Genomic DNA, 25,245 nt, shown 5'->3' with positions numbered 1-25,245 from the left:
TATACAACCTTGCAGGGCACTGGTGTTGAGTATTATGGTTCAGGAGGTGTTGTCACCAAACCTTACTGATTCTGGCCTACAGACTGCAAAGCCAAGGATCCGGTTGCATTGTGGAGAGCAGAGTCCGTAGGTGTTAGAGTTTGGAGATGCATTTGGTTGGAATTATGGTGTTGAAGGTGGAGCTAAAATCAATAGAATTCTGACAAAGGTGTATTTCCAAAGGTGAACGTAGTACTAGGGAGTTGGCATCTACCATGGACCTATCGTGGTGGTCGGAGAGTTGGAGTGAATCAAGGTAATCTGAGAGGCTGGAGTTGATATATGCCATTACTAACTTGTCAAAGCCACCAGATGATAATCATTGAGGCACATTGCCTGATTTTTCTTTGGCACTGGGATGATAATGGTCGTCTTGAAGCAGTCCAGATTAATAGTGATAGATTTAAGCTGAGGCCCCTGAGACAAATAAGGACTATATGCCAATTGATTGTAATAACAAGCATTCTGAGTTCCACATTTTAAACTCCTGTTTTCTGGATGCCATCTCATTGTTTTTATAGAATTATTCTTCTGACAGTATAGTTGGCTGGCCAATGTAATTTACAGATATTACAAATCAAAATTTTTTTGCTTTTCCAGTTGGTACAAGTACACCTCTTTCTGTCAAAGACTGTGGGAACATGAAAACTTTACACAAAAATCAGCAGTTTATTGGATTTCATAATCCGTTGGATTCTGGTGCCCCGAAGATTAAGCGAGGAAAGGAAAGGGAGATTCCTAAAGCAAAACGTCCAACGGCACTTAAAAAGGTAAAACCTTAATTGAGTAGTTGCTGCATATTAAGAAAACAAATGTTGTGGTTTTTTTTGGTTAGTAGGAGGTAACCATAATCTAAAGCAAATTTTCAGTCTTTCCATGTTCTTGAGGATGAAAAGTCAGTTTATAAATTCCTGAACAGTTCAATTCTATCAACATTTTTTATTAAATTTTTTTGTAGAAAATAAAACATAGAGCAAACTTGTGTTAACCAGCACCTTATGAACTGGTATCTTAATAAACAGGCCAAAATTATATACCTCAAATACCATGAAGCTGACTGTATTATTCTGTCCAATCATTGTTTTTTTTCCACTTATTTGCTTCAATGTAAATAGACTAGTTCAATTGACCGACCATACAGTTGATTTCAATTTTGGGTCATTTTCTGTACAAATATCGTGATCTACCGTGATGTTTTGAGTAGTCAGTTGAGGGTAGGAGTTAGCAGGTTCCAGGTTGCTATGTTTTATTTAAGGCATTATTATTTAAGTGATTTATGTCAGAAATGAAGTATAACAGTGATGTAAAAACAGTGCATTACATTTCTGTCACTTAGTGTGTGCCCTTCCACAGTGGTTATGTGGACCGCTTGATTATCCGAAATGTTGATGAACCAGCATGCTCCTGGTCCAATAGGTACCAGTCAATAAAAACTTACGTTTTTGAAGAGCAGTTGAAGTGGAAATTTGTTCCATCTCATACTGACCAACAAAATTCTTGCCTTTGAGTGATCTTGGAACCTGAGTATTTCTGATTAGTACATTTTGTTGGGGCGGCTTGTAGTAAGTGACCCATTTTCATGCGTGATTGATTCAAGGAAAAGGGTCATTAAAATGCCAGTCTTCAGCTGTGAGCTGTAGCTTCCAGCACAGCGCTGCCCATGTCCTTATCTGTCTAACTAAGTGAGGAAGTAAAGAAGACTACATTTGGTGAGATTTGAAAGATGAATAACAAGAAGGTTGGTGTAAGTTGGACATCAATTTTGTTTTAGGCTGCCCTGTATAATGCAGTGAATTGATTTTGAGTTGAGGATAATTATAGCTGGCCGAGTGGCTGGTTTACAACACAGTCATGCCAACAGCGCAGGTTCAATTCCTGTACCAGTTGAGGTCACCATGAAGCTCTCATCTTCTCAACCTGTCCTCTCTCCTGAGGCACGGTAACCCTCAGTTTAGATTTCTCACTAGCCATTCCTCTATATTGAGTATGATTCACTGGGACTATTTACCTTTTAAGTTATAGGAACCTAGAAAATAGGAGTAGGTTGTTCAACTCATCGAGCCTTCTCTGCTTTTCAATATGATCATGTCAGTTTCCGCTTTATCCTCATACCCATTGATTACTTTAGCCCTAAAACTCTATCTAACTCCTTGAAAACATTCTTTCTGTGAAAGTGTGAATGTTTCGCAGGCTGGCCACTCTCTGGGTGAAGAATCTTCAGTCCTAAACGGTCAGCCTTGATCCTTAGATTGTGGCCCATGGTTCTGCCCTCCACAGACATTGGGACATCATTCCTATGTTTAACCTAACTGGTCCATGTTCGAATTTGGAAGATTTTGTATATCCCCTCATTTTTCTAATCTCTAGTAAATATGCCCTAATTGATCCAGTTCTTATACATTTAGTACTGTTTCCTAGTTGCTGTTCCAATGGGTACATTAAAGCTTTTCCTCTTCATGATAGATTATCCTGAAGGAAAGAGAAGAAAAGAAAAACAGATTTTCAATAGAATCAACAATTGTAGGAACAGAGGAACAGGGTGATGAACAGCTGAATTTTTCGGAGGAGCAGTCTATAACCCAGGAAGTAGTTTCTCAGGAAGGTAAATTTTCTTTGGGGGCAGGGGATTTTCTGTGTAACCCGCATTTGGACCATTTTATCATTCCTGTTTATGAATGAAATTGCTATGTTTCTGTATGCTGACGTGACCACTATTTGAACACTTTACACAAATGTTCATGTGTGACCTGACTATTTGACTAGCTTTCTTAAAAATGAAACTGGACTGAGCTGCATAATGGCAGCTGTCAATGAAGCATCATTGTTTTCTAAGCAATTAGAAATAAGGTGGTTAAGTACTGTTTTTATTGGAGAAGTCCTGAAAACACACCCCTCCTGTGTTCGCTATATACAATGAAATGCAATGAACATATACAATGAAAACCTTATTTGGACGTGGGGCTGGACTTCATTAAATAATACATTATTTGTGAATGCATTCGACAAGATCAGTATGGGAGGCAGGCGTATTTTGTTCTAACTTCTCCCATGCCATTAAAATTATGGTTTTCTAAAGTTTTGAAATTTTATAGCGTTGGGTTCTAATTGAGGGCAAACATAAGGATTTCTGTTTCAAAATAAACAGCATATTTATCCATCTAGTCTTAAAAGCTAGACATCCTGTTTTTTGATCTTAAGCAGTTCACATTACTGTCCCTGTTTTTCACACTCATAATAAAATTAGCTTAATTCACATTTTCTTTGTCACACACCATGCATCACTGCAATATACAACCGTACCCAAAGGTCACATTTCCCCTAGCAAAGCTGTCGTCTTGTTTTCCTTGAACAGACAAGTACTGGGGCAGACTGGTCTGGAGTAAGTTAGCTAGTATCAAAATAGGACACACAGAAGCACTACAGTTGATGCCAGCTTTTTAAGTTAGAGGCAAAGAACTGACCACTGTTCAGTTGGTATCCAGCTGAATGTTTATCCATGGACCTAGGCAAGGAATGGCATTCAACTATGGTGCCCCAGACCTTTAAATATGTAATGCTGTCACTCACTTGTTGAATGACTACTAGAGCAAGATGGAGGGAGCTCAAAGACCCTTAGCAAAAACTTGTATTTAGGAATGCAGCAGAAAAGCCTTTCCTAATGCTGTCTGAAGAAGTGATTGCCAGCCAAAGTCAGATTTCTATCTGAACAAACAAATATACTGCCTAGATTGTGGCTTGAGGCTTCGTAGCCCCTTAACGGCTAATGTTTTTTATCTTTAGGTTGAGGGACCTAACAAACTACATGTGAATTAGCGTAAGCTGCAGGTAGTCTGATTTACTATATAGAAAAAACAAATTTGAAATCAATTAGTAAGGCCTAGTAAGGTCTAAATACTTAGGCACTTTATATAGCCTTCAGAAATGCCATGCTTAGTTCCACATGTTCCAAGTATGACCTTCGCTCTATTATTGTAGCAGTTCTTCAATAGCTGTGTCAGGTTTGTGCCTTTCACATTGATCTTGGCAGAGCAGACCCATTTTCTCCCTTTCATCACTAACATTTAGAGTTATTTTACATATCCATCTTGTCTTTACCATCATTATCAGTATCTTTGTCTTTTGCTCCAGGTGCTGTCTCAATCTGTTCACTTTCTCCTCCTCTCCCACTGCCTGCAGCATTAATACCAAAATTTTCAGCTGCTTTCAATTCCAGAGGAGAAGAATAATATAAAAGAATAATCATTCAAATAAATAATCTGCCTTGCTAATTTGCTGCCAAAGTGGATAACCACGCATTTATCCATATTATACTGGATCTGCCATGCATTTGTCCAATCACTTGGCCTGTCCAAATCACACTGCAACATTTCTGAATCCTCCTCACGGCTTTGTATCATTTGCAAATTGAGGTATTATATTTCATTCCCTGTAAATCATTAACATAAATTGTGAATAGCTGAGGTCTTAATTCAGAACCTTGTCATACCCCACTAGTCATTACCTGTAATTCCGAAGAAGACCCATTCCTACCCTTTGTTTCTTGTCTGCTAACCAATTTTCGGTTCATCTCGTGCTTTAATTTTATACATTAATCTGTCATGTAGGATTTTGTCAAATGTCATAAACTCAAATCAACCACATCTACTGGCCCCCACTGATAACTCTACTCGTTGCATCCTTGAAGAATTCCAGCATAGAGTCATAGAGCTGTACAGCATGAAAACAGACCCTTTGGTCAATTTATCCATGCAGACCAGATATCCTAAATTTAGTCTAGTCCCATTTGCCAGCATTTGGCTCATATCCCTCTAAACCTTCCTATTCATATACCTATCCACATGCTTTTAAAATGTGCCAGCCTCTACCACTTGCTCTGGCAGCTCGTTCCATACACGCACCACATTTTGCATGAAAAAGCTGTCCTTTTTAATTTCTCCCCTCTCGCTTTAAATCTATACCCTTCTAGTTTTCCACTCACCCACTCTGGGGAGAAGACCTTGGTTATTCACCCTATCCGTGCCCTTCATGATTTTACAAACCTCTATAAAATCCCCTCTCAGCCTCCACTCCAGGGAAAATTGTCCCAGCCTATTCAGCCTCTACCCATAACTCAAACCCTCCAACCCTGGCAACATCCTTGTAAACCTTTTTTGAGCCCTTTCAAATTTCACAGTATCCTTCCTATAGCAGGAGACCTGAACTGCACACATTATTCAAAGTGACCTAACCAATGTCCTGTACAGCTGCAACATGACCCCCCAACTCCTATACTCAGTGCACTGACCAATAAAGGCATGCATACCAAATGCCATCTTCACTATCCTATCTACCCGAGAGTTCGCTCTCAAGGAACAATGAACCTGCACTCCAGTGTCTCTTTGTACAGCAACACTCCCCAGGACTTTACCATTAGGTGTATGAGTCCTACCCTGATTTGACTTTCCAAAATGTAGCACCTCACATACATCTAAATTAAACTCCATCTGCCAGTCTTCAGCCCATTGGCCCATCTGATTGAGTAATCTCTTTTGCTGTCCATTACACCACCAATTTTGGTGCCATCTGCAAATTTAATAACCATATCTACTACGTTCACATCCAAATCATATAAATGACAAAAAACAGTGGACTCGGCTGTAATGTTTTGTGGCACACCACTGGTCTCAGGCCTCCAGACTGAAAAGCGACCCTCCGCCACCACCCTCTGTCTTCTTTCTTGAGCCAGTTCTGTGTTCGCATGCCTAGTTCTCCCTGTATTCCATGTGATCTAACTTTGCTAACCTGTCTACCGTGAGGAATATCGAATGCCTTACTGAAGTCGATACAAATCATGTCCACTGCTCTGCCCTCAACAATTCTTTGTTTCTTCCCAGCAAGGAAAGCACCCTTCCCTGACTGTTTCACTCTAATGCTGACTGTGAGGATCCTCTGTTTCCAGGCTGCTTCACTCTAACGCTGACTGCCAGGGCGCGCACATCCCAGAATTAATTCATGTCGAACAATGACTCAAGAAATCCTAGTTATTGTAATAACAAAAGACTTTTTTTGCCTTTTCCCCCTAACATTATTGGTTGTTGGAAAAAATACCAGAAATAAGTTTGCTGTCTCCACTTGAAAGCTTAGCTGTGTAGAAGCTCATTTGGTTGGGGGAAATAATAGACCCATGACAAATCTGTTACCACATCCAGTGTAGCAAATTCTCTCCTGCTGTGACATAAGAATTAGGCAAGGTTGCAGCTTTTCAAACATCTGTTATGGTTACTTCACGACCAGTGTGTGCATTTGCATGGCAAACTTCTGTTAAGTATTGTGTCTTAATCCAGCAGCTGAGGAAGGTAGTTGGTTTGGAAATGTGCTGTGCCAAGTTAAGTCTTTTTTAAGTATTCAGAATTCTCTTCCTAATTTATAAACTGCTTTCGTACAGGGTTTAGAGATTAAACCAAAGAGAAAGCATGCTTCTTATTCTTTGACAAAAACTTTGCACAATGAACTTATAGCCTGACTCATCCTTTAGTCTTCCATTTCACTTCATCCTGCTTAGTTTGAGATTTTATGTTGCATTGCTTATTTTATCATATGCGACATCTGCTGACTTCAGAGATTGATTAACCGATGGTATATTTAAAAAAAAGACTGAATGTAATGATGTTAGGAAGGTAATCACCAAAATAACTTGTGCTTTGAGGTGAATGCTTATTTTGTTCCATCACCTTCCGTGCTCAGAGGTGGGATTATATGGAGACTGACTATCTACGGGTGGTATTAAAATGAACAGATGTTAATATCTCTTTGAAGTACTGTGGATTTAATTTTGAAAATAGAGCAAACTAATTTAACTTTTAACAATACTATGGCTTTAAGAGGTGTACTTTGTCCTTTAGTTTATGAAGAAAGATAGAGACACGGGTAGAAAACCATCTGCTCAAATCCAATAAAGTAAACAGCTTATGAGGCCTTGACCTTTGTTTTTTAAAAAATGTTGGAACAATGGAAGCAGCCTGAATCGGTGGGGTCAAGCTCCCACAGAACCAGGATTTTTAGTTTTAGCTTTCTGTAGTTGCTGGCGTGTTGAATCTGGATGTGGCAGCTCCTATTCCTCGCTTTGTTACAGCTTAAAAACTGGTGTTCCATTCCTGCTGCTAGAATTTCATGTAAGACAATCTATTTTACTGAATCTGCTTTTGCCAAGGATGTTTCTAGGATGTTACTACGTGGAACAATTTAATTATTAGTAATTACACTATTATTTTGTTAAGGGTTTTGACAGAGTTACAGTTGAGACAATTAGTTTTTATTTTGTCCCAATTTTAATTGTGGTCTAAAAATGTTTTTTTAGAGTCGAATAGTTTGGACATTCAAATTGCATGTGGATCGCAACACATTACAATTAGCCGAGATCCTAACTTTTCCTTAGTTTAAACATATCATAATATATTTTAAAAGTGTTTGGTCTGGTTTATAACAATTTTCTTAATTTCAGACATTGGATTGAGCGTTCCCAGTGACACATCTCTGTCTCCTGCAAGCCAGAATTCTCCATATAGTATGACGCCAGTTTCACAAGGCTCTCCAGTCAGCTCAGGAGTTGGCAGTCCAATGGCTTCTTCGACAATCACAAAAATTCACAGCAGGCGTTTCAGAGAGTAAGCATTTTAGGAGCATTTTTATAAAGCTGCCACTTCCTCAATTGAACCTCAGTGACAACTTGATTACAGGAGTAATTAAATGCAACAGTAGTTCACCAGACTGGTCTTTGGGATAGTGAGTTACTTCCTATGAGGCAAGATCAGGGAGATGGGGCGTGTATCCTCTCATGTGCAAGAATGATAGATAATCTCATTGAAAGTGAATTTCTTTGTTTAGAATTAAAGCTTAGTTGGAAGTCTGTGTTTCAATTCTTTCAGTTTCATAAAGTGGCTACTAATGGCAGTTTAAATATTTTTAATTGGAGTGGTCCCTCCGGAAGGCAGATAAGGGTGGGGGAAAATGTCTTTGGTGGTATTGAATTGCAGATGGCAGAAGTGTTGGAGGATGAATTGTTGGACCCGGAGGTTGGTGGGGTGGTACGTGAGGACGAGGGGGATTCTGTGTTGGATGTTTTTGCGGGGAGGGGATGTGAAGGATGAGTTGCAGGAAATGCAGGAGACACGGTCAAGAGTGTTCTCGACCACTGACTGGGAGAAGTTGAGGTCCTTGAAAAACTAGGACATCTGAAATGTACGGGAGTGGAATGCCACATTCTGGGAGCAGATGTGGCGGAGGCAAAGGAATTGGGAATAGGAGATGGCATGTTTGCAAGAAAGTGTCATCTCTAATACCTCTCGCTCTCCTTCCTGGACACCTCTGTCTCCATCTCCAGCAACCACCTAGAAACCGATATCCATTTCAAGCCCACCAACTTCCACAGCTACCTAGAATACACCACCTCCCACCCAACTTCCTGCAAAAATGCCATACCCTGTTCCCATCCTTCACACCCCTTCCCCTCAATAACAACCAAAACAGAATCCCCCTCATCCTCACGTACCACCCCACCAATCCTCGGATCCAACGCATCATCTTCCGGCACTTCCACCATCTGCAACCCAAGCCCACCATCAAAGGCATTTTTCCCTCCCCACTCTTATCTGCCTTCCAGAGGGACCATTGTCTCCATGACTCCCTTGTCTGCTTCACACTCCACTCCAGCCCACCACCCAGCACTTTTTTCCCTGCAACCACAGGAAGTGCTACACCTGCACCCACACCACCTCCCTCAACCCCATCCCAGGCCCCAAGAACACTTTCCACATCAAGCAGATGTTCACCTGCACGTCTGCTAGTATGGTGTACTGCATCCGCTGTTCCTGTTGTGGCCTCCTCTATATCGGGGAAACCAAGCGGAGGCTTGGGGACCGCTTTGCAGAACACCTAGTTCGGTTCGCACTAAACAACTGCACCTCCCAGTCGCGAACCACTTCAACTCCTCCTCCCATTCCTCAGATGACACGTCTGCCCTGGGCCTCCTGCAGTGCCACAATGATGCCACCCGAAGGTTGCAGGAACAGCAACTCATTCCGCTTGGGAACCCTGCAGCCCAATGGTATCAATGTGGACTTCACCAGCTTCAAAATCTCCCCTTCCCCCACCGAATCCCAAAACCAGCCCAGCTCGTCCCCATCTCCCTAACCTGTCCTTTCTCCCACCTCTCCCCTCCTCCCACCTAAAGCCCCACCCCCATCTCCTCCCTACTAACCTCATCCTGCCCCCTTGACCTGTCCATCTTCCCTGGACTGACCTAATTCCTCCCTACTTACCCACCTACATTCACCTTTACTGGCTCCATCCCTGCCTCTTTGACCTGTCTGTCTCCCCTCCTCCTATCTTCTCCTCTATCCATCTTCTATCTGCCTCCCCCCTCTCCCTATTTATTTCAGAACTCCCTCCCTCTCCCCCCATTTCTGAAGAAGGGTCTAGGGCCAAAACGTCAGCTTTCCTGCTCCTCTGATGCTGCTTGGCCTGCTGTGTTCGTCCAGCTCTACACCTTGTTATCTCAGATCTTTGACTGGTGTGGGCACACAGGTTGAATTCCCTCCTCTGCTCTAAACATCGGATCTATGGAAGATAATATGGAAAAAGCAAAGTGATCTACTTCAGTAGGCAAAACAAATACACAGGATTTCTTGAATGGTGAGGATTAGGAAGTGGTGTTGTGCAAAGTGACCTGGCTGCCTTGTTAGCCAGTCACTGAAAAAGGAACATGCAGGTTCAGCAAGCAATTAAAAAGCAAATTATAGCCATTTGAAATCACTCTCTCTGGACATGTTTTGATACACCTCTGGGGCAGGTGGGTCCTCAAACCAGACTTTCTGACCCAAGAATCCTTTAAATACAAATTATACGTTGATCTTTAATTTGATTATAGGAGTAATTAAATGCAGCAGTAGGTTATTGGACTGATCTTTGGGATAGTGAGTTTTTCTACCAGGAAAGATTAGCGAGATGGGGCGTATATCCTCTCACGTGGAAGAATGATAGAAAATCTCATTGAAATTCATAACTTTCTTATGTGGTCTGAAAGAGTAGATACAGGATGGTTCCCTTGTTTTGGGTGGGGTAGCAGATGAGGGTTTTGTTGTCTGGACCAGGTGACACATTTCAAATTGAGAGATTAGTCATTTTAGTACTGGTGAGGAGGAATTTCTTTGCTGAAGGCGCATAACTCTCTAGAATTCTCTGTCAAAGAGGAAGCTCCATCATTGAACATGCTCAGGACAGAAATTGACAGATCCCTAGATATGAAAAATGTCAAGGGATATGGGATCGGAGGAGGTAAATGGTCTTGATCCAGTTGAATGCCAGACCAGTTTCAAGGGACCAGATTGTCTACTCCTATGCCTATTTCCTATATGCCTACATTGCTAGAATATCTGTATTGCTGATATTTACCAATTGTTTTTGCCTTTGCATTGGAAATGTGATTCGTACTGCTTCCAGCTATCTCAATTTAACAATGTAAACGGATTTGAATTCTGTCTCATTATGAATAGAAGCTCCAGGATGAGAATTGCTTGCAATTTGTAGTACTGTGTAAGTTGAGATGATTGCTATAAAGAAATGTCTATCTGTTTTGTATGTTTTGGTGATTCTGCTTGATATTGAAGAGTGATGGAGCTATTCATTAGCATATGTTATCAGAGTGAAAATTGAACATTTGTTTAAAACTCTAAAATATAATCATACAAAGTTGAGAAACTGATATAAGCTGAAAATTTATACGATCATCTAAATTATCAATACAGATTAGCTGACCAAATTGGCCTTGGGAAGAGTTTTTAGAAAGATGTTACAATCAATTAGAAATTGTCTTGGAGTCATGTGCTGGCAAGCTTGAGCTATATGTACAACTGAATTGTTTTACATCTGCGCAAGAGGTTAAAGAATTTTTATACTCCTCCATCCACCACCTTATATTGAGTGCCAAGTTTTGATATGCACATGTATAAGATTGGCACTTTAAGAATGTTTTATTTGTGCAAAATTTTAATGCTAAGATCGTATGCATATTAACAAAAATGTCTGATTCTAAATAAATACCTTCTGCTGATTGTAAACTAAATGAAAAGCTTTTTCAGTTAAGTGTTGCTGCTTAAATAATGAGTGAGGGCTGAGTAAAGAGCCTTTGTTATATTTCTGAATGAGTGAAGATTCTCTGTTTTAACTTCCACAGTATTAGAGTAGGAAAGGAAGTATTTTGATTTAACATGCTCTGTTTATTACTAATTTTGTCAATCTATAGTTTGACAAGTTACCCCTATTTTTGATAAGGAATAGAAGCTTCTAATGGGGTATTTTTGATTTCAGTGCATACCAGTGTGTCAGTTAGTATTGTTTTGAGTAAATGAGGTAGCTTCCAAAATAATGGGTAATCAAATCAGTGATTTTTTTTCATCAAATAGTGAGATCTGAGAGTAAATGGGTACGTTTTAAAGCCATTTGTTTTCATTCAATTGTCTCACTGAAAGAAGTGTAGCACATCAGTCATGTTTAGTAATTAATAAGAGCCTACTCATGCAAAAGGTGAGATGTAATGCTTCCAATTTCTTAGAAATAAGCAGTTCAGCATCAGTCGTGAGATCGCCATGAGGCGAAATCTAGCTCTGCACTTAAATGCAGTAGAATGTAAAGTAGCATGCTGGCAAATGTTTAGATTTTCAGTCGGATCAGCTTCAAAGTTCTGAATTAGAAAGCAACTAAATTTGAGAAGTTTAGCGGCATTCCTATGTTGAACAGAGCTGATATATGACTGCAAGGGTAGCAACATGATTTTTCACTGGGTGCATGAATTCTTTACCCTTCATTCATTCATGGGATGAGTGTGTCGCTGGCTAGGCAGCGTTCATTGCCCATCCCTAATTGCCCAGAGTCAACCACATTGCTGTGGGTCTGGAGTCACATGTAGGCCAGACTAGGTAAGGATGGCAGTTTCCTTCCCTAAAGGACATTAGTAAACCAGATGGGTTTTTCCTGCCATTTGGCAATAGGTTAATGATCATCATTAGATTCTTAATTTCAGATTTTTTTAATTGAATTCAGATTCTACCATCCGCCATGGCAAGATTTGAACCTGGGTTCCCAGAACATTATCTGGGTCTCTGGATTAACAGTCAAGCAATAATACCACTAGGCCATTGCTTCCCCCATATGAATTGACTGGATTGATAATTAATGTTCAGCATTGTTTTGTTAATGAGTATTTAATAAATGGAAATGATGATTTGAGAATATTTAGACTGGAAAAATTTCCCTTTTCACATACTTTTGCAATGTTTGCTTAATAGAAGTGATTAAATAGATTTTTCTGTTCTGTTGGAAAATTTCCAGGGCAAATATGGTAGAATGGAATAAATATTTTAAAACTTTATTTAATCAGAAATAGTTTTTCAATTGATTTATGTTGGAGAGCATAATTTGGCAGCATAGCTAAGTTAATAACCAATTTCAAAGAATGTGTATTGATACAGATTCCTAGATGTTCAGTTGTTTATGTATGCCAACAAATTGAAATATCTCATTTCATTCAGCAGTGCTAAAGTTATAATTGTAGGTGATTTAAAACCACCCTCATCTTCCTTTAATATAAATGTTTTAGCACCGTGTCCCTGACACTTTTTATTTCCCAACTGTTTTTTAAATTCATTTTTGTTTTAATTCTTTCCCCATGCTAGATACTGCAACCAAGTACTTAGTAAAGACATCGATGAATGTGTGACTTTGTTGTTGCAAGAACTTGTCCGTTTTCAAGAACGAATTTACCAGAAAGATCCTATCAAAGCCAAAATGAAGAGAAGGCTTGTAATGGGTTTACGTGAAGTGACCAAGCATATGAAACTAAAAAAAATTAAATGTGTGATCATCTCTCCAAACTGTGAGAAAATTCAGTCAAAAGGTACAGTAACCAATACCTTCTTGCAAGCATGAAGTGCTGAAAGATACATTATCTCATTCATCCTTATTGTTTTGCTCTTCCTTCAGGTGGACTGGATGAAGCTTTGTACAACGTGATTGCCATGGCTCGGGAGCAAGAAATTCCTTTTGTTTTTGCTCTTGGGCGTAAAGCTCTTGGTCGATGTGTGAATAAACTTGTTCCTGTAAGTGTTGTGGGGATCTTCAACTACAGTGGTGCTGAGGTATGTTTTTGGATTTTCAGTTGTGCCACTTATTTTGCCATTAGCACAGAAGCATTGCATTGAAATTCATTTCTGATGATTTGACTTCGCTTGTCACTTCATAGCTGCTTGCAGTCAATTGCTATGCATGGATCTTTTGCTAATCAGTCAAAGGTAACATAGGAAGAAGAAGTAAAATGCTATAGAAACTAAATACAAGATAAGCATGTTAGTCATTAATTAAAAATATATTTTCTATAGTATTCATGTCTAACGACTTGTCCAGCAAGCTGTGTTAAAATTCATCTCTTCACCTGTAACGTCTGGGTTTAGACTGAGCGACCCGATAGTCAAAATTTGTCAAAATCTAATAAAAAGTTTTTATTAGAAAATTAGGTTGAACAGATATTGACTGGGGTTTTCAAGTTTTTGCTATCTTAATACCCCTAATATCCTTTGTGTAAGTGAAGGTTATGTTGAGTTGTGCCAGGCATTTGTCAGTAGGGAATACTGTCCCAGGTATTATGTGCTGTGTACAGGCTAAATTAGTGTGTAGTAGGACTTCTGCCCCTTAGAAAGAAAATGCTACTGTCCAGAGATCCTGGCCAATCAAGTTGTCAGGCAGTCCTAGTAGCACTGGAAGTGGGTAGTGGACACTGCTGGGATTGTACACAGAGCCAGAATGCAGCCTCCAATGGATTCCAGACTTAGATATTTCAAGAGCATGGACGAAGAGCATTTGGCCATCTGAAGGGGATGTTTTCAAGTCAGTACGGGGATGAAGGAGCTGGCAGGTACTATCTTCATTGGGCATGCCACTGATATACAAAAGTCAGTTCCCCACTGCATGAACGTAATACCTTACTTCCTTCATGCAGTTTGACACTTTATCTAATGGGCTGCCCACGAGCACCTTAGGCAAAGCATATTATGGCAAGGACCAGAATAATGTCAGTCAGTTGGGATTTTAACACATTGAATTGAGCAGATAATTAGTTATTTTATGTATGGTGGTTGGCTCTAATTGCAGTAGCCATGCACCCTCTGTATTATGGCCATGAGCTCAGTGGTGGCTTGGAAATCTAGTGTGGTGGGCACTCACCCTGTTTTACATGTCCTGCTACTGAAAGCACATCCATTGGGGGCATATACTATCCGTCCTTGGGCCTTGCCTTCATTGATTGTAACATTGAGTATAAGAGTCAGGATGTCATGTTGTGGCTGTACAGGACATTGGTTAGGCTACTTTTGGAATAATGCATGCAGTTCTGGTTGCCCTCCTATAGGAAGGATGTTATTAAACTTGAGAGGATGCGGAAAAGTTTGACAAGGATGTTGCTGAGACTGGAGCATTTGAGTTGTAGTGAAAGGCTGAATAGCTGGTGGATTTTTTTTTCCCCCTGGAGCAAGAGAGGCTGAGGGGTGATTTTAGAAATTTACAAAATCATGAGGGATGTGGATAAAGTGAATAGTCAGGGTCTTTTCCCTAGGGTGGGAAATTACAAAACTAGAGGGCATAGGTTTAAGGTGAGAGGAGAAAGATTTAAAAGGGACCTTAGGGGCAACATTTTCATGTAGAGGGTGGCGTGTGTATGGATGAACTGCCAGTGATGGAGGCAGGTACAATTACAACATATAAATGGCATTTAAATAGGTATATGAATAGGAAATGTCTAGAGGGATATGGACCAAGTGCTGGCAAGTGAGACGAAGTCAAATTGGGATGTCTGGTTCGTGCAGACATGTTGGACTAAAAGGTCTATTTCCATGCTGTTTTGCTGTATGACTCCCAAGTTCGTTCCTCCCAATCATCTGATTCATTCGAGAATGGGGTGAGATGTGTTTGTGTTCAGTCCCTGGTTCCATGTTCCATAATTCTCTTACTAAATTCTTCATCTGCTGTCTTTTCCTTCTCAACCCATAGAAATTAGCTTTACAAGTCATAAAAAGTAAACACTTTTGGTTGGCACTGTCCTTTTGTGATTTTATTTCTCTGTTACCTTGGCTAATGCAGTATGTGAAGGGGTCTTTATGATAAGTGGTGTAATTTCAATAGAACAGTTGTTGAATTTCCATTTTTAGAGTTTGTTTAATAAACTGGTGGCATTAACTGAGGAGGCCCGTAAGGCATACCGTGACATGGTTACAGCTTTAGAACAAGAACAAGCTGAAGAGGCGTTGAAGCATACCAGAAAGGTACCACATATGGGCCATTCTCGCAATCCATCTGCAGCAAGTGCAATTTCATTCTGCAGCGTTATATCTGAACCCATTTCCGAAGTGAATGAAAAGGAATATGGTAAGCAATCAATTTTTAGATCACTTTCACTAACATGTACCATTTGCTTAAGCAAGTTTGTGTAATCTCTTATATACTGCACGGAACCTCTAAACAGTTATGGATTTATGTCATCTGCAGACACGCTGGATCAACTGTTGATCCCAAATTTTAACAAGGCCCTGTATTAACAAAGCTGAAAAGTGCCAAGTGTCTTTGTTATTTAGTTTGTTATTTGGCGTAATTTTTTAAAAGTTGTGTATTGAGTTTTTCTTTATATTCAAAAAAGAAATTTATTATGTTTTGAGATATTAGCAGGCCAAGCAGCATCAGAGGAGCAGGAAGTGAAAAATATTTCTGAAGAAGGGTCTAGGCATGAAACGTCCACTTTCCCACTCCTCTGCTGCTTGGCTTGCTGTGTTCATCTAGCTCTGCACCTTGTTATCTCAGATTCTCCAGCATCTGCAGTTACTACCATCTCTGAAACAACTTTATTATGTTTGAGTGTTTTTGGAACAGAGACATATTGCAGTAACAAAAGCTAACACTGTAGATGCTGCGAATTTGAATTAAAAACAAGCCTGAAGGGTAATTGAACAGTAAAGAGCCGTTAACAGTTTCTCTCCACAGATACTGGTTGACTTGCTGGATATTTCCAGCATTTGTCTTTTGTTTAATGCCTGTATTGCAAGTTGTTTTCCTAAGTACAATGTATGTGGTCAAATGTTTGAATGTTTTAAAATTTGTAAGTTCATTTACAAACACTTCCATGCGTTTTTTTCCAGCTCCATTTCTTTTACATGAAGTAACGGATAAATTCTGAAAATAATGTATATGCAAGGTTTATTTCTATCCTTTATAATATCATGAAATAGTCTCAAAAAATAGCCTCATGGCTTCACTAAAGCTAAAACTTGGGCCTGTTGTATTGTGTGGTTTATAATATTTGTAAGGAATTTGAGTTCTGTGTACTCTACTATCATCTTTATTAATTAATGTTACATACCATCTTAAGGTGCACAGTATTTGAAAATTGAATTGACCTACCATTCTCAAGAATTTGATAATTTCTTGCACTCTTAATGTACTTCAGAATTGTCAATTCATAATTTCAAAATGCCTTTTTTATTTAGAAACCAACTGGCGAAACATGGTAGAGGCCACTGATGCACCTGAATGCTCTGAGAATGAGAAGCCCATGTCAAGTGTGACCACTGATCTGGATAAATCTTCAAATTTACCAGCAGCTATAGGCAAAGCCAACAAACCAATCTTGGGAATAGCCACTAGTTCTTCTGTGGGTCAGGCAACTCGTGCTACAAAATCCTCTGGTTCAGACAAGGAAGAAGGGAAAACTGACGATATATTAGAATGGGCCTCTCAGCAGAGCACTGAGACAGGATCACTTGATGGTAGCTGCAGGGATATTCTTAATTCTTCCATGATCAGCACCACCAGCACTCTTGTACCAGACATGCTTGAGGAGGAGGAAGATGATGAAGAGGAGGAAGAAGATGACAATGCTGCTGAACCTGTTACCATAGTGGTAACATTTAGCAGCAGAATTGATGATTGGGTATCAGAAGCACAAAAAGCACTGGAAACATTGCAGCTCAGCAAAAACATTGATAGTACAGAGGAAGATCACAATGGGCAAAGTGACATAGAAGAACTAGATGCAGTGGAGCAGATAGATGTAACTACAGATATTGATGGCTGTCAGCCTGCAGAATCAGAGAGTCAAACCTGCTAATAACTTTAGATCCTGGACCAGCAGCTCTTGCTCAGAGCACAATTTATTTTTTAGGTAGACTCGTGGGATTACAAAAATCGTTTTGTCAATTTTTGCATTGAAACATAAGCAACTGTTAAAAACACTTTGTGCCCATTTTACTTGGAGCAGGTTAATATCTGGTTTAGTATAGAATTTTTCCAAGTCAGCCGTATAAAATATCGGTGTGCATATCTGAAATTCATAGGTACAAGCTGCAAATTATGTAGATTTTTTTCTTTGTCTTTAATATCCTCTTTATGTTTGGTTTACTCTCTCGCAAGTCAACATGTTTTGGCCTTCTGATCCAAGTTACGTTGAAGCTTTCCTTCAAAATGTAATTCATGAAACCTCAGTAGCTGCTGCAATCAAATTTCAGAGCTAATGATACAAAACCTTTTTGTGAGCAATCATTCGAGTCTACCTAAGGGTTACTGTAAACGAAACAATATATCAACAACCTCAGGAACACTTCAACACATATAGGAACAGTTAATTTAAGAACTTGCTGTTTATAACCTTGTCATTTCAATCTTTCGCTGATGTGATCTGAATTAGTAATTGTACAGAAATGATAAAATTATGTGTTAGCAAGTTTGCCTCATCTCAAAACCTGTCCTGTTAACCTAAGTTGTTTGATGTAATTTGAATCACAAAATAAATGAATTAATTTCTGGATGGTTTATGAAGATCCTTTCAGAATCTCTCTGCAGAAAATGTAATAAAAAAAAGTGGAGATAAGCCAGTAGTTTTGTTTACAAGAATTTTGGCTTCTGAAGTGGTAGTAGTTTTATAGCAGAATTTGGTTTAACTCACTGAAAAAATTCTGTCTGTATGAAATTTAAATAGCAATGATGGTGTTTTTAAGAGATCTTCTCCTTGTACAAACTACTACTTTTCATCTTCAAAGTCCGATGGTATCCAGTTATGTGCAATGACTTGAAGCTAATAAAGGTGCACGTAATCAGACTTGTTTATAATGAAATAATTGACCCATACTGGCTATAAAAATAGCATTATTGGGATGTGATGGACATTACCTGGAATTTCCTTATAGCAGGATTAGTTAAGTATAGGCCTGACTTGTATTTAGAAAGTTGATTACATGAGTGAACAGATGTTAGAGGACTTAATTCGCAAATTCTAAATTTCTATTTCTTCCTTCTACCCATTTGCCCAAAGAAATATTTTGGAATTTAACCTGAAACAATGTGAAACATTTATATTTATTAAGTATGTAAGTATGTCCCTATTTATGTACAGGACAATACTAGAAAGTACTATTAATTTTAACTGAGATGAACAAACAAAATCCTTTGTAATATTTTCCTTAACAGCATTGTGCTGCATATGTTTGCAGAAATGTGAACAATGACAATTGTAATTATATAGTTGATCAACTAATGGTTCCTTTGTACCTTTATCAGGCTTGCAATTTCTGAGAATGCAGGTTGTGTTTTTCTACAGAATTTCAATTTTGGACTTCTTGTATAGTTACAATTGTACCTGTGATGTTGTCACTTTAGTGCTGACAGCATTAACTGAGTAATATACTCAATTGAACATCTTTGTGAACTTAGTTACTGAGGTAATATATTTTTAATAGCATTTGAAAGTTGGACCTCCATTGAAAGGAGAAAGATGAGTAGCCTAGATTCATTTAAGTTATTTAAGAGTTCAAATGCATATGCGTTTGACTGGGAAAATCATACCTGTGACTTTACTTGCATCATGATCATCATGCAAATTCATTTTACGTTGAATTGATGGCAGCCGTTTTTGTAAATCCACAGGGTGCATTGTATTGTAAAATACATGGTAAAGAAAGGGGCAGCATATTTTTGTCTTGAAAAGTTAATAATCAGATCTTCAGTTCAGTTTTGAATATTTACTAAGTAAAAATGTTTGTTAGTTGCAATCGAATGTAAATAAATTATGCTTACTTTTGAGTTGCAGGGCTTAAATGAAGTGTGTAGAATTTCTGAGGTTTCTCAACTAACGTAAAATGATTCCTACAGTGTTATGTTAAAAATGGGCAACACTTAGTTGCACGTTTACCTAAGCTAAATATTCAGATGGCTTTTGATGTAACCAAATCAGATTACATTTGTATCACTTTCAAGATGGCATGGAAATCCTGATTGGTGGATCTTTCGACCACTCACTTATCTAGAGAAGAAAACATTTTCACTACGAAACATTTGTTGCGTTATAGAAATGATGGGAGAAATCTACTGGTGTATGGCAATGTTTTGCAAATGGTGTTTCCTGATTCCACAATAATGCATTTAGGTGTGCTTGGGAGTTTGTAGTTCCTGGTAGCACCAGTAGGTGGTGTAGACCTTGATCTGTTGCAACATCTGGTGCTTTTAAAACTTTTAGGAAACGTTTCTAACCTTTGTAAAGCAACTTCCTTTATCACTTGAAATAGTTAACTGCATTTGTAAATTTATACCTAAAATGGAAAAACTTGTTATACACTATGGTGGAGACTTTTGAACAATCTCCAGTATTTAATTCTTCATAAATAACTAATATATGAAGCAATGCAGCTTTCAAAATAATTTGGTTACCTCGACCAACAATTTGGCTCCAGTCTAATGTAAGCAAATGTCTCGAGCAAGTTTAAATTCTACACTATATCATAACTGTTCAAATGGAAGAAAGTACAATCCATAAAGTTGATAGTTATAAATCTAACTAAAAATACCATGCAATTTGAAATTCAAACATGGGTTATCTGTAGCTTTTACAGTAAGACTGTGTAGTCCTGTGGATCTTCCATGTATCCCAGTTAATAGGAACCACTCCTTTCCATTGCCTGTGTTTTTTAAATAACAAGATTGTGAGAGATAAACATTTCTGTTTGGAAACATTCCCCAGTTGCATCCCAGTGTGGACAGGATTTGTTACATTTCAAATGTCCAGTGCTAAAACCATTACAATTTGAGAGTGATCTGTCCATGAATTGTATTGATTAGAAATATGAACCAGATTTGCCCAAACCAGCCCTGTAAAATAAGCCATGCCAATGTTTCTGTCAGAGGCAGAGGAAACTGAGATTGTTAACATGCAGTAATGTGCCGCTCATATTTTCTTTAAATAAGAAATAGTTAATATCTTTGTATTTTATTGTCACAAGTTATTTTTAGAATACAAATCAAAACAGTAAAACAGGTGCAAAGTAAAGATTTGAAAATTAGTTATGAAGTGATCTGTTGTGCTTTAAAGGACTAGCATACTGCATTGCATTGTATATAATTCAGTAATTAAAAAGGTATACTTTGCACTATGTAAATATTAAATTTTCCCTTCTGTAACTAATAAATTATCCAGATTATTGAAGTTTTTCTTGCATTGTGTAATTTATTCATCATTCACTTGATTCTCAGCATTGAAAGAAGCATTTAAATGTCTGAGATTAATTCTGGATTGCTTTGCTTTCACAGCTTTTACTTGGCTCTCCAAATTACTTTTTATAGTTGTAAGAGTTAAACAAATTTGTAGTTATACTGCAGAATTGTACAGTCATTCTGAAGAATCATGGGTGAGTAATATAGTTCTGTAGTAGTATCTAGTATATTTTTATATGTTGCCATCCTTTTATGTGTAACATCTGGTGCCTTTCAGCAAATGAAAACTCAAGTACTATCTGCCACTCATTGTTAGAACTGCTAATAAAATTGAGGATGTTAAGATCCAGAATCTCAACATAACCAAGCATAATTAGAACATGTGAAGTGACATCCAAACCATTTTCAGAACAAAAATCAAGAATTTAAAGAGCCAGTTTTATCATGTATATAAGTTTAAATGTTCAGTCCTTTTATTGTTTTGTTTGTCTCCTTGCTGTATGATCTTCAAGACATGTAAAAACTTAGCAGAAGCTTCTCTTAATAACATTCTGTGGCTAAAAGTTTCAAGCTGTGACAATATCCCTGGTGCAGTGGTTTGTACTTAGTTTGCATAATGACAGGCTCCAAAATAAATGACCTTTCCTAGCAAGTGGCTACTTTGTTCTCCAAATCCATGCAAGGTATGGTTCCTGGAAAAGTATGCTTCATGTTGCTCACTAAATAGCTAATCAATAGTGAGCCTTAATGATGGGTCTCAGATTTTATGACAACAGGCCATCACAGTTAATCCCAAATTAATCCCTGCATGAAGTTGACACAAGGTTTTACTTTAAACTCGATGCTGCAGCCAAATTACTCTTTATTTTCTATCTAGAATAGGAATCCCCTGTGGACCTTTGAAATATTTATCTGAGTGTTGTGGCTGGTAGTATTCGACTTATTAACATTCCTGAACCATTGGGTTTAGGTACTGAATTAATACAATGGTCTGAAGGGTCAGGACCTGTTTTCTATAGCTAAATTGGATTATGCTTCAGGAAGTTTACTGGACCATGCAATGCTGATGGTCTGGATACTTGTTTCTTTGTCTGGTAAACATGAAAAATGCTGCTGTTTGTATTTACTTCAGCAATTTGAATTAGTTGCAAACATAATTCTGCAAACTGCCACCAAAGAATCTAGCAGCTATCACCTATGTGGTGTAAATTTTTCATTAATATTTTTCAAAATTGCATTGAAGCAACCATTAGTATAACTGCTAAGCAGAAATTAGCTAACTAAATTTGCCATTTCTTCTCTATGCCTTAGTCCAAAATCCAGTGGGTGTTGTAACCAAAATATCAAAATCAATAACTTATTGTTACTCGTTCAGGAACTCTACATTTGCTTCACTTTAATAACTAACCCCCTTTTTTAAATTTTCTAAATACATACTCAGAGGGTTAAAATAATCAGAGGGTTAGATAGGGTCAATAGGGAGAGCCTTTTTCCTAGGATGGTGACGGCAAGCACAAGGGGGCATAGCTTTAAATTGAGGGGTGAAAGATATAGGACAGATGTCAGAGGTAGTTTCTTTACTCAGAGTAGTAAGGGAATGGAACACTTTGCCTGCAACAGTAGTAGATTCGCCAACTTTAGGTACATTTAAGTCGGCATTGGATAAGCATATGGAGGTACATGGAATAGTGTAGGTTAGATGGGCTTGAGATCGGTATGACAGGTCGGCACAACATCAAGGGCCGAAGGGCCTGTACTGTGCTGTAATGTTCTATCTATCTATCTATGCTGTAAAAGCAGTGAATTGTCAAGTTCTAGCATATCTATTTCTCGTTTATTCAAATAAAATCTGTAGCCAATTCTATTCAACTTTTGATATCTGTTATCTCCTTAAGAAATTATAAGACTTCTAAAACCATGAGGGGTGGAGACAGTAAACAGGAAAAACTTTCCACTGGCAAAGGGAGCCAGAGGACATTGTTTCAGGTAATTAGCAAACAAATCGTCAGTAACCTGAGGAATTTCTTTATGCAGCACATAGTTAAGTTTAGAAGATTCTGCCTGAGAATGTGGTGAACGCAGATTTAATCAAGATCTTTGAAAGAGAATTTGTGAATTATCTGTGGACAAAGAAAAGCCTTACCCAGGGCTCTGAGGAGAAAGTACATGATTGGTAGTAGATAGTTGCTCTTGCAGAAAGCTGTCATGGACATGATGGGCTGAATAGTCTCCTGCATTTAAATCATTGTGATTCTATAACAGGATTTAGAATGAGAAGATTATAAAGATCAGATGGTGCGCTATTAAAATATGATATATGTATATTGCTTTCACCAGTTACGCATTCAGAGTTTCAGAAGTAGCTCATTGTAAGTTATGCATCTCATGAGAAATCCTTCTAAATAGTGTGTTATCTGTTAAGTGAAAGATATCTGTATTCCATGGGTAGGTACACCTTTCACATTTAAAGTGATTTACCATCTGGGAAAGAGATTTGCCTGTGATGTCTGATTACTTCAAAACCATAAATTGTATTCCCAAAGTCTTGCTTTATTTGCACAAGTTGTCATGAGCCTTGAAGACCATAAAATGTAGAAGCAGAAATAGGCCTTTTTACCTGTTGAGTCTATCCCACTATTCCTTAATCAAGTTTAATTAACTTTCTATAATCAAGAAGTAAGAAGGAACCACATTTTCTGTTTTTATGGTTTGGTTGTTCTCCTTGCCTTTTGAGAAGTTGCACAGTAGTTTGGGTTGTTGTGTGGATTGGTTAAATCAGTGCTTTTTACATAATATATGTTAAGCATTGTAGAAAAATATTTGTAAATTCAACTATGCTTGTCAATATCTGCTGCACCCAATAGGCCTTGAGATTTTAAGAATCCCTTTCAAGGGATATGGGAATTGTTCCCAATTCTTAACTATTCTTGAAAAGGATGTAGTGAATTATTTTGCACTGATGCAGTGGATGTGGTTAAGATACACTCAGTGCTCTTTATGGGAGAGTTTCAGGATTTTCACTAGCAAAATGATAGAGGTATAATTGATTTGAGTCAGATTGGTGAATGACTTGGAAGGGGAACTTAAAGATAATGGTACCATGCTCTGGCTACCCTGCTCTTCTAAATGCCTGTCGGGGTTTATGGATTTGGGAAGTGCTGTTGAAGAAACCTTAAGTTACAAAACACATTTATAAATGGAGTAAATTGCATCTCTATGGTGGAGGGTGTATGCACTTGAGGTGGTGGATGGAGTGCCAGTCAAAAGGGTTACTTTATTCTAAACTAAAGTTGAACTCAATCAGGCAAATTAGAAGTACCTCATTACGGTTTAAAAACAGGGAGCTTATAGAACTAGTTGGACCACAACTCGAACATGCATGCAGATTTGTCACTTCACTACAGAAATATTTTGATTGCGCTAGAGAGGGTGTCGAGGAGATTTACAAGAATGTACGAGGAAAATTGCAGATATGAGAGATAGGATGAGCTGAAATGGTTTTCTTTGGGACAGAGGTGGTTGATAGGAGATTTGATTGAGATGTACAGGGTTGTGAGGGGTCTGGACAGTGTGGTTGGGAAGGACCATTAGCGTTAGCAGAGATGTCAGTGACTGAATGGCCAAAACATTGGAAGCAATATGAAAAGAAAATTAATCCAGAAGGCAATGGGAATCTGGAACTCTCTGCCTCAAAGGGTTGCAGAGGCAGAAACCATTAATTCAGTGTCTGGATATGCACCTGAAGTCACACAATCTCTTTGAGGAAAACAGACCAAGTGCTAGAAATTGGCATTCAACTGCATAATTCATTTTTTAGCCAGCGCAGATGTGGGCAGAGAGCCCTGTGTTGCAATTTTTTTCTACATTTTCTAAATATTCTAAATGCCTAAAGAGGAGTGTGCAGGCATGTCAGGAGAGGGTAAGGAAAGGACAGTATGTCAATTATCCCATGACTCATTTGGTCAAATAGCCTTTCCATTCTTGGGGAACTTTACAGAGTAGATGCAGAAAGATTGTCTTCCCCTTGTGGGAGAGTCTATGACTAGAGGGCAAAATCCCAGAACAAGTAGTTTCCCAATTATGTCAGAGTTGAGGAATTTCTTCTCCAGAAGGTAGTGAATCTGTGGAATTCCTTACCATAGATGGCTGTGGAGTCTGGGTCAATATGTATAGTCAAGGTTGAAAAAGATTTGTAGTCCATAAGGAATCAAGGGTTATGGGGAAAAGGCAGGAGAGTGGAGTTGAGGATTATCACATCAGCTGTGATCTTGTTGAATGGCAGAGCAGATTTGATAAGCTAAATAGCCTACTTCTGCTCTGACATTTTATGGGCTTTTGTACTGTAACAATTCTATGGATCATGCTTTCTGGATTGTATCTTGTAAATAGCAGTTAGGCTTTGGGACATCAGAAGTGAGTTTCTCACTGCAAAATACCAAGCCCTTGATCTTGTAGCGACAGTGTTCATATGGTTCCTTTCAAGTATTAGTTAGACTCACCAGGATGTTGAAGGTGGGGTTCAATATGACTTAAAACTGTTCCTTAATTTAGAATTGACTTATTTCTAAGTGGAAATGCCCTAAATAGTGGTAAAAGGAAAAATGGATTAAGTTGTACATTGGGTGAGCTAGTTTTTGTGTCATGGGTTTTAATCCA

At 38.4% G+C, this 25,245-nt stretch overlaps 1 protein-coding gene across 7 annotated transcripts in view; it reads left to right on the top strand.

Moving 5' to 3' along the window:
• The window catches only part of secisbp2l (SECIS binding protein 2-like), a 75,717-nt gene extending 55,151 nt beyond the window's left edge, over positions 1 to 20,566 (top strand). For all 7 annotated transcript variants that reach the window (XM_048562796.1, XM_048562794.1, XM_048562793.1 and 4 more), the window contains 7 exons: positions 640 to 809; positions 2,503 to 2,641; positions 7,520 to 7,682; positions 12,747 to 12,967; positions 13,054 to 13,208; positions 15,270 to 15,486; positions 16,599 to 20,566. In XM_048562796.1, coding sequence (XP_048418753.1) covers positions 640 to 809; positions 2,503 to 2,641; positions 7,520 to 7,682; positions 12,747 to 12,967; positions 13,054 to 13,208; positions 15,270 to 15,486; positions 16,599 to 17,218 — 1,685 coding nt within the window. In that variant the 3' untranslated portion in view covers positions 17,219 to 20,566. The remainder of the gene's footprint in view (positions 1 to 639; positions 810 to 2,502; positions 2,642 to 7,519; positions 7,683 to 12,746; positions 12,968 to 13,053; positions 13,209 to 15,269; positions 15,487 to 16,598) is intronic.
• The last annotated feature ends 4,679 nt before the right edge of the window (positions 20,567 to 25,245 follow it).

The sequence above is a fragment of the Stegostoma tigrinum genome, chromosome 33, assembly GCF_030684315.1.
Source record: "Stegostoma tigrinum isolate sSteTig4 chromosome 33, sSteTig4.hap1, whole genome shotgun sequence".
Lineage (NCBI taxonomy): Eukaryota > Metazoa > Chordata > Chondrichthyes > Orectolobiformes > Stegostomatidae > Stegostoma > Stegostoma tigrinum.
Note: the sequence above shows the minus strand (reverse complement) of the source record. Positions and strands in the feature narration are given on the sequence as shown.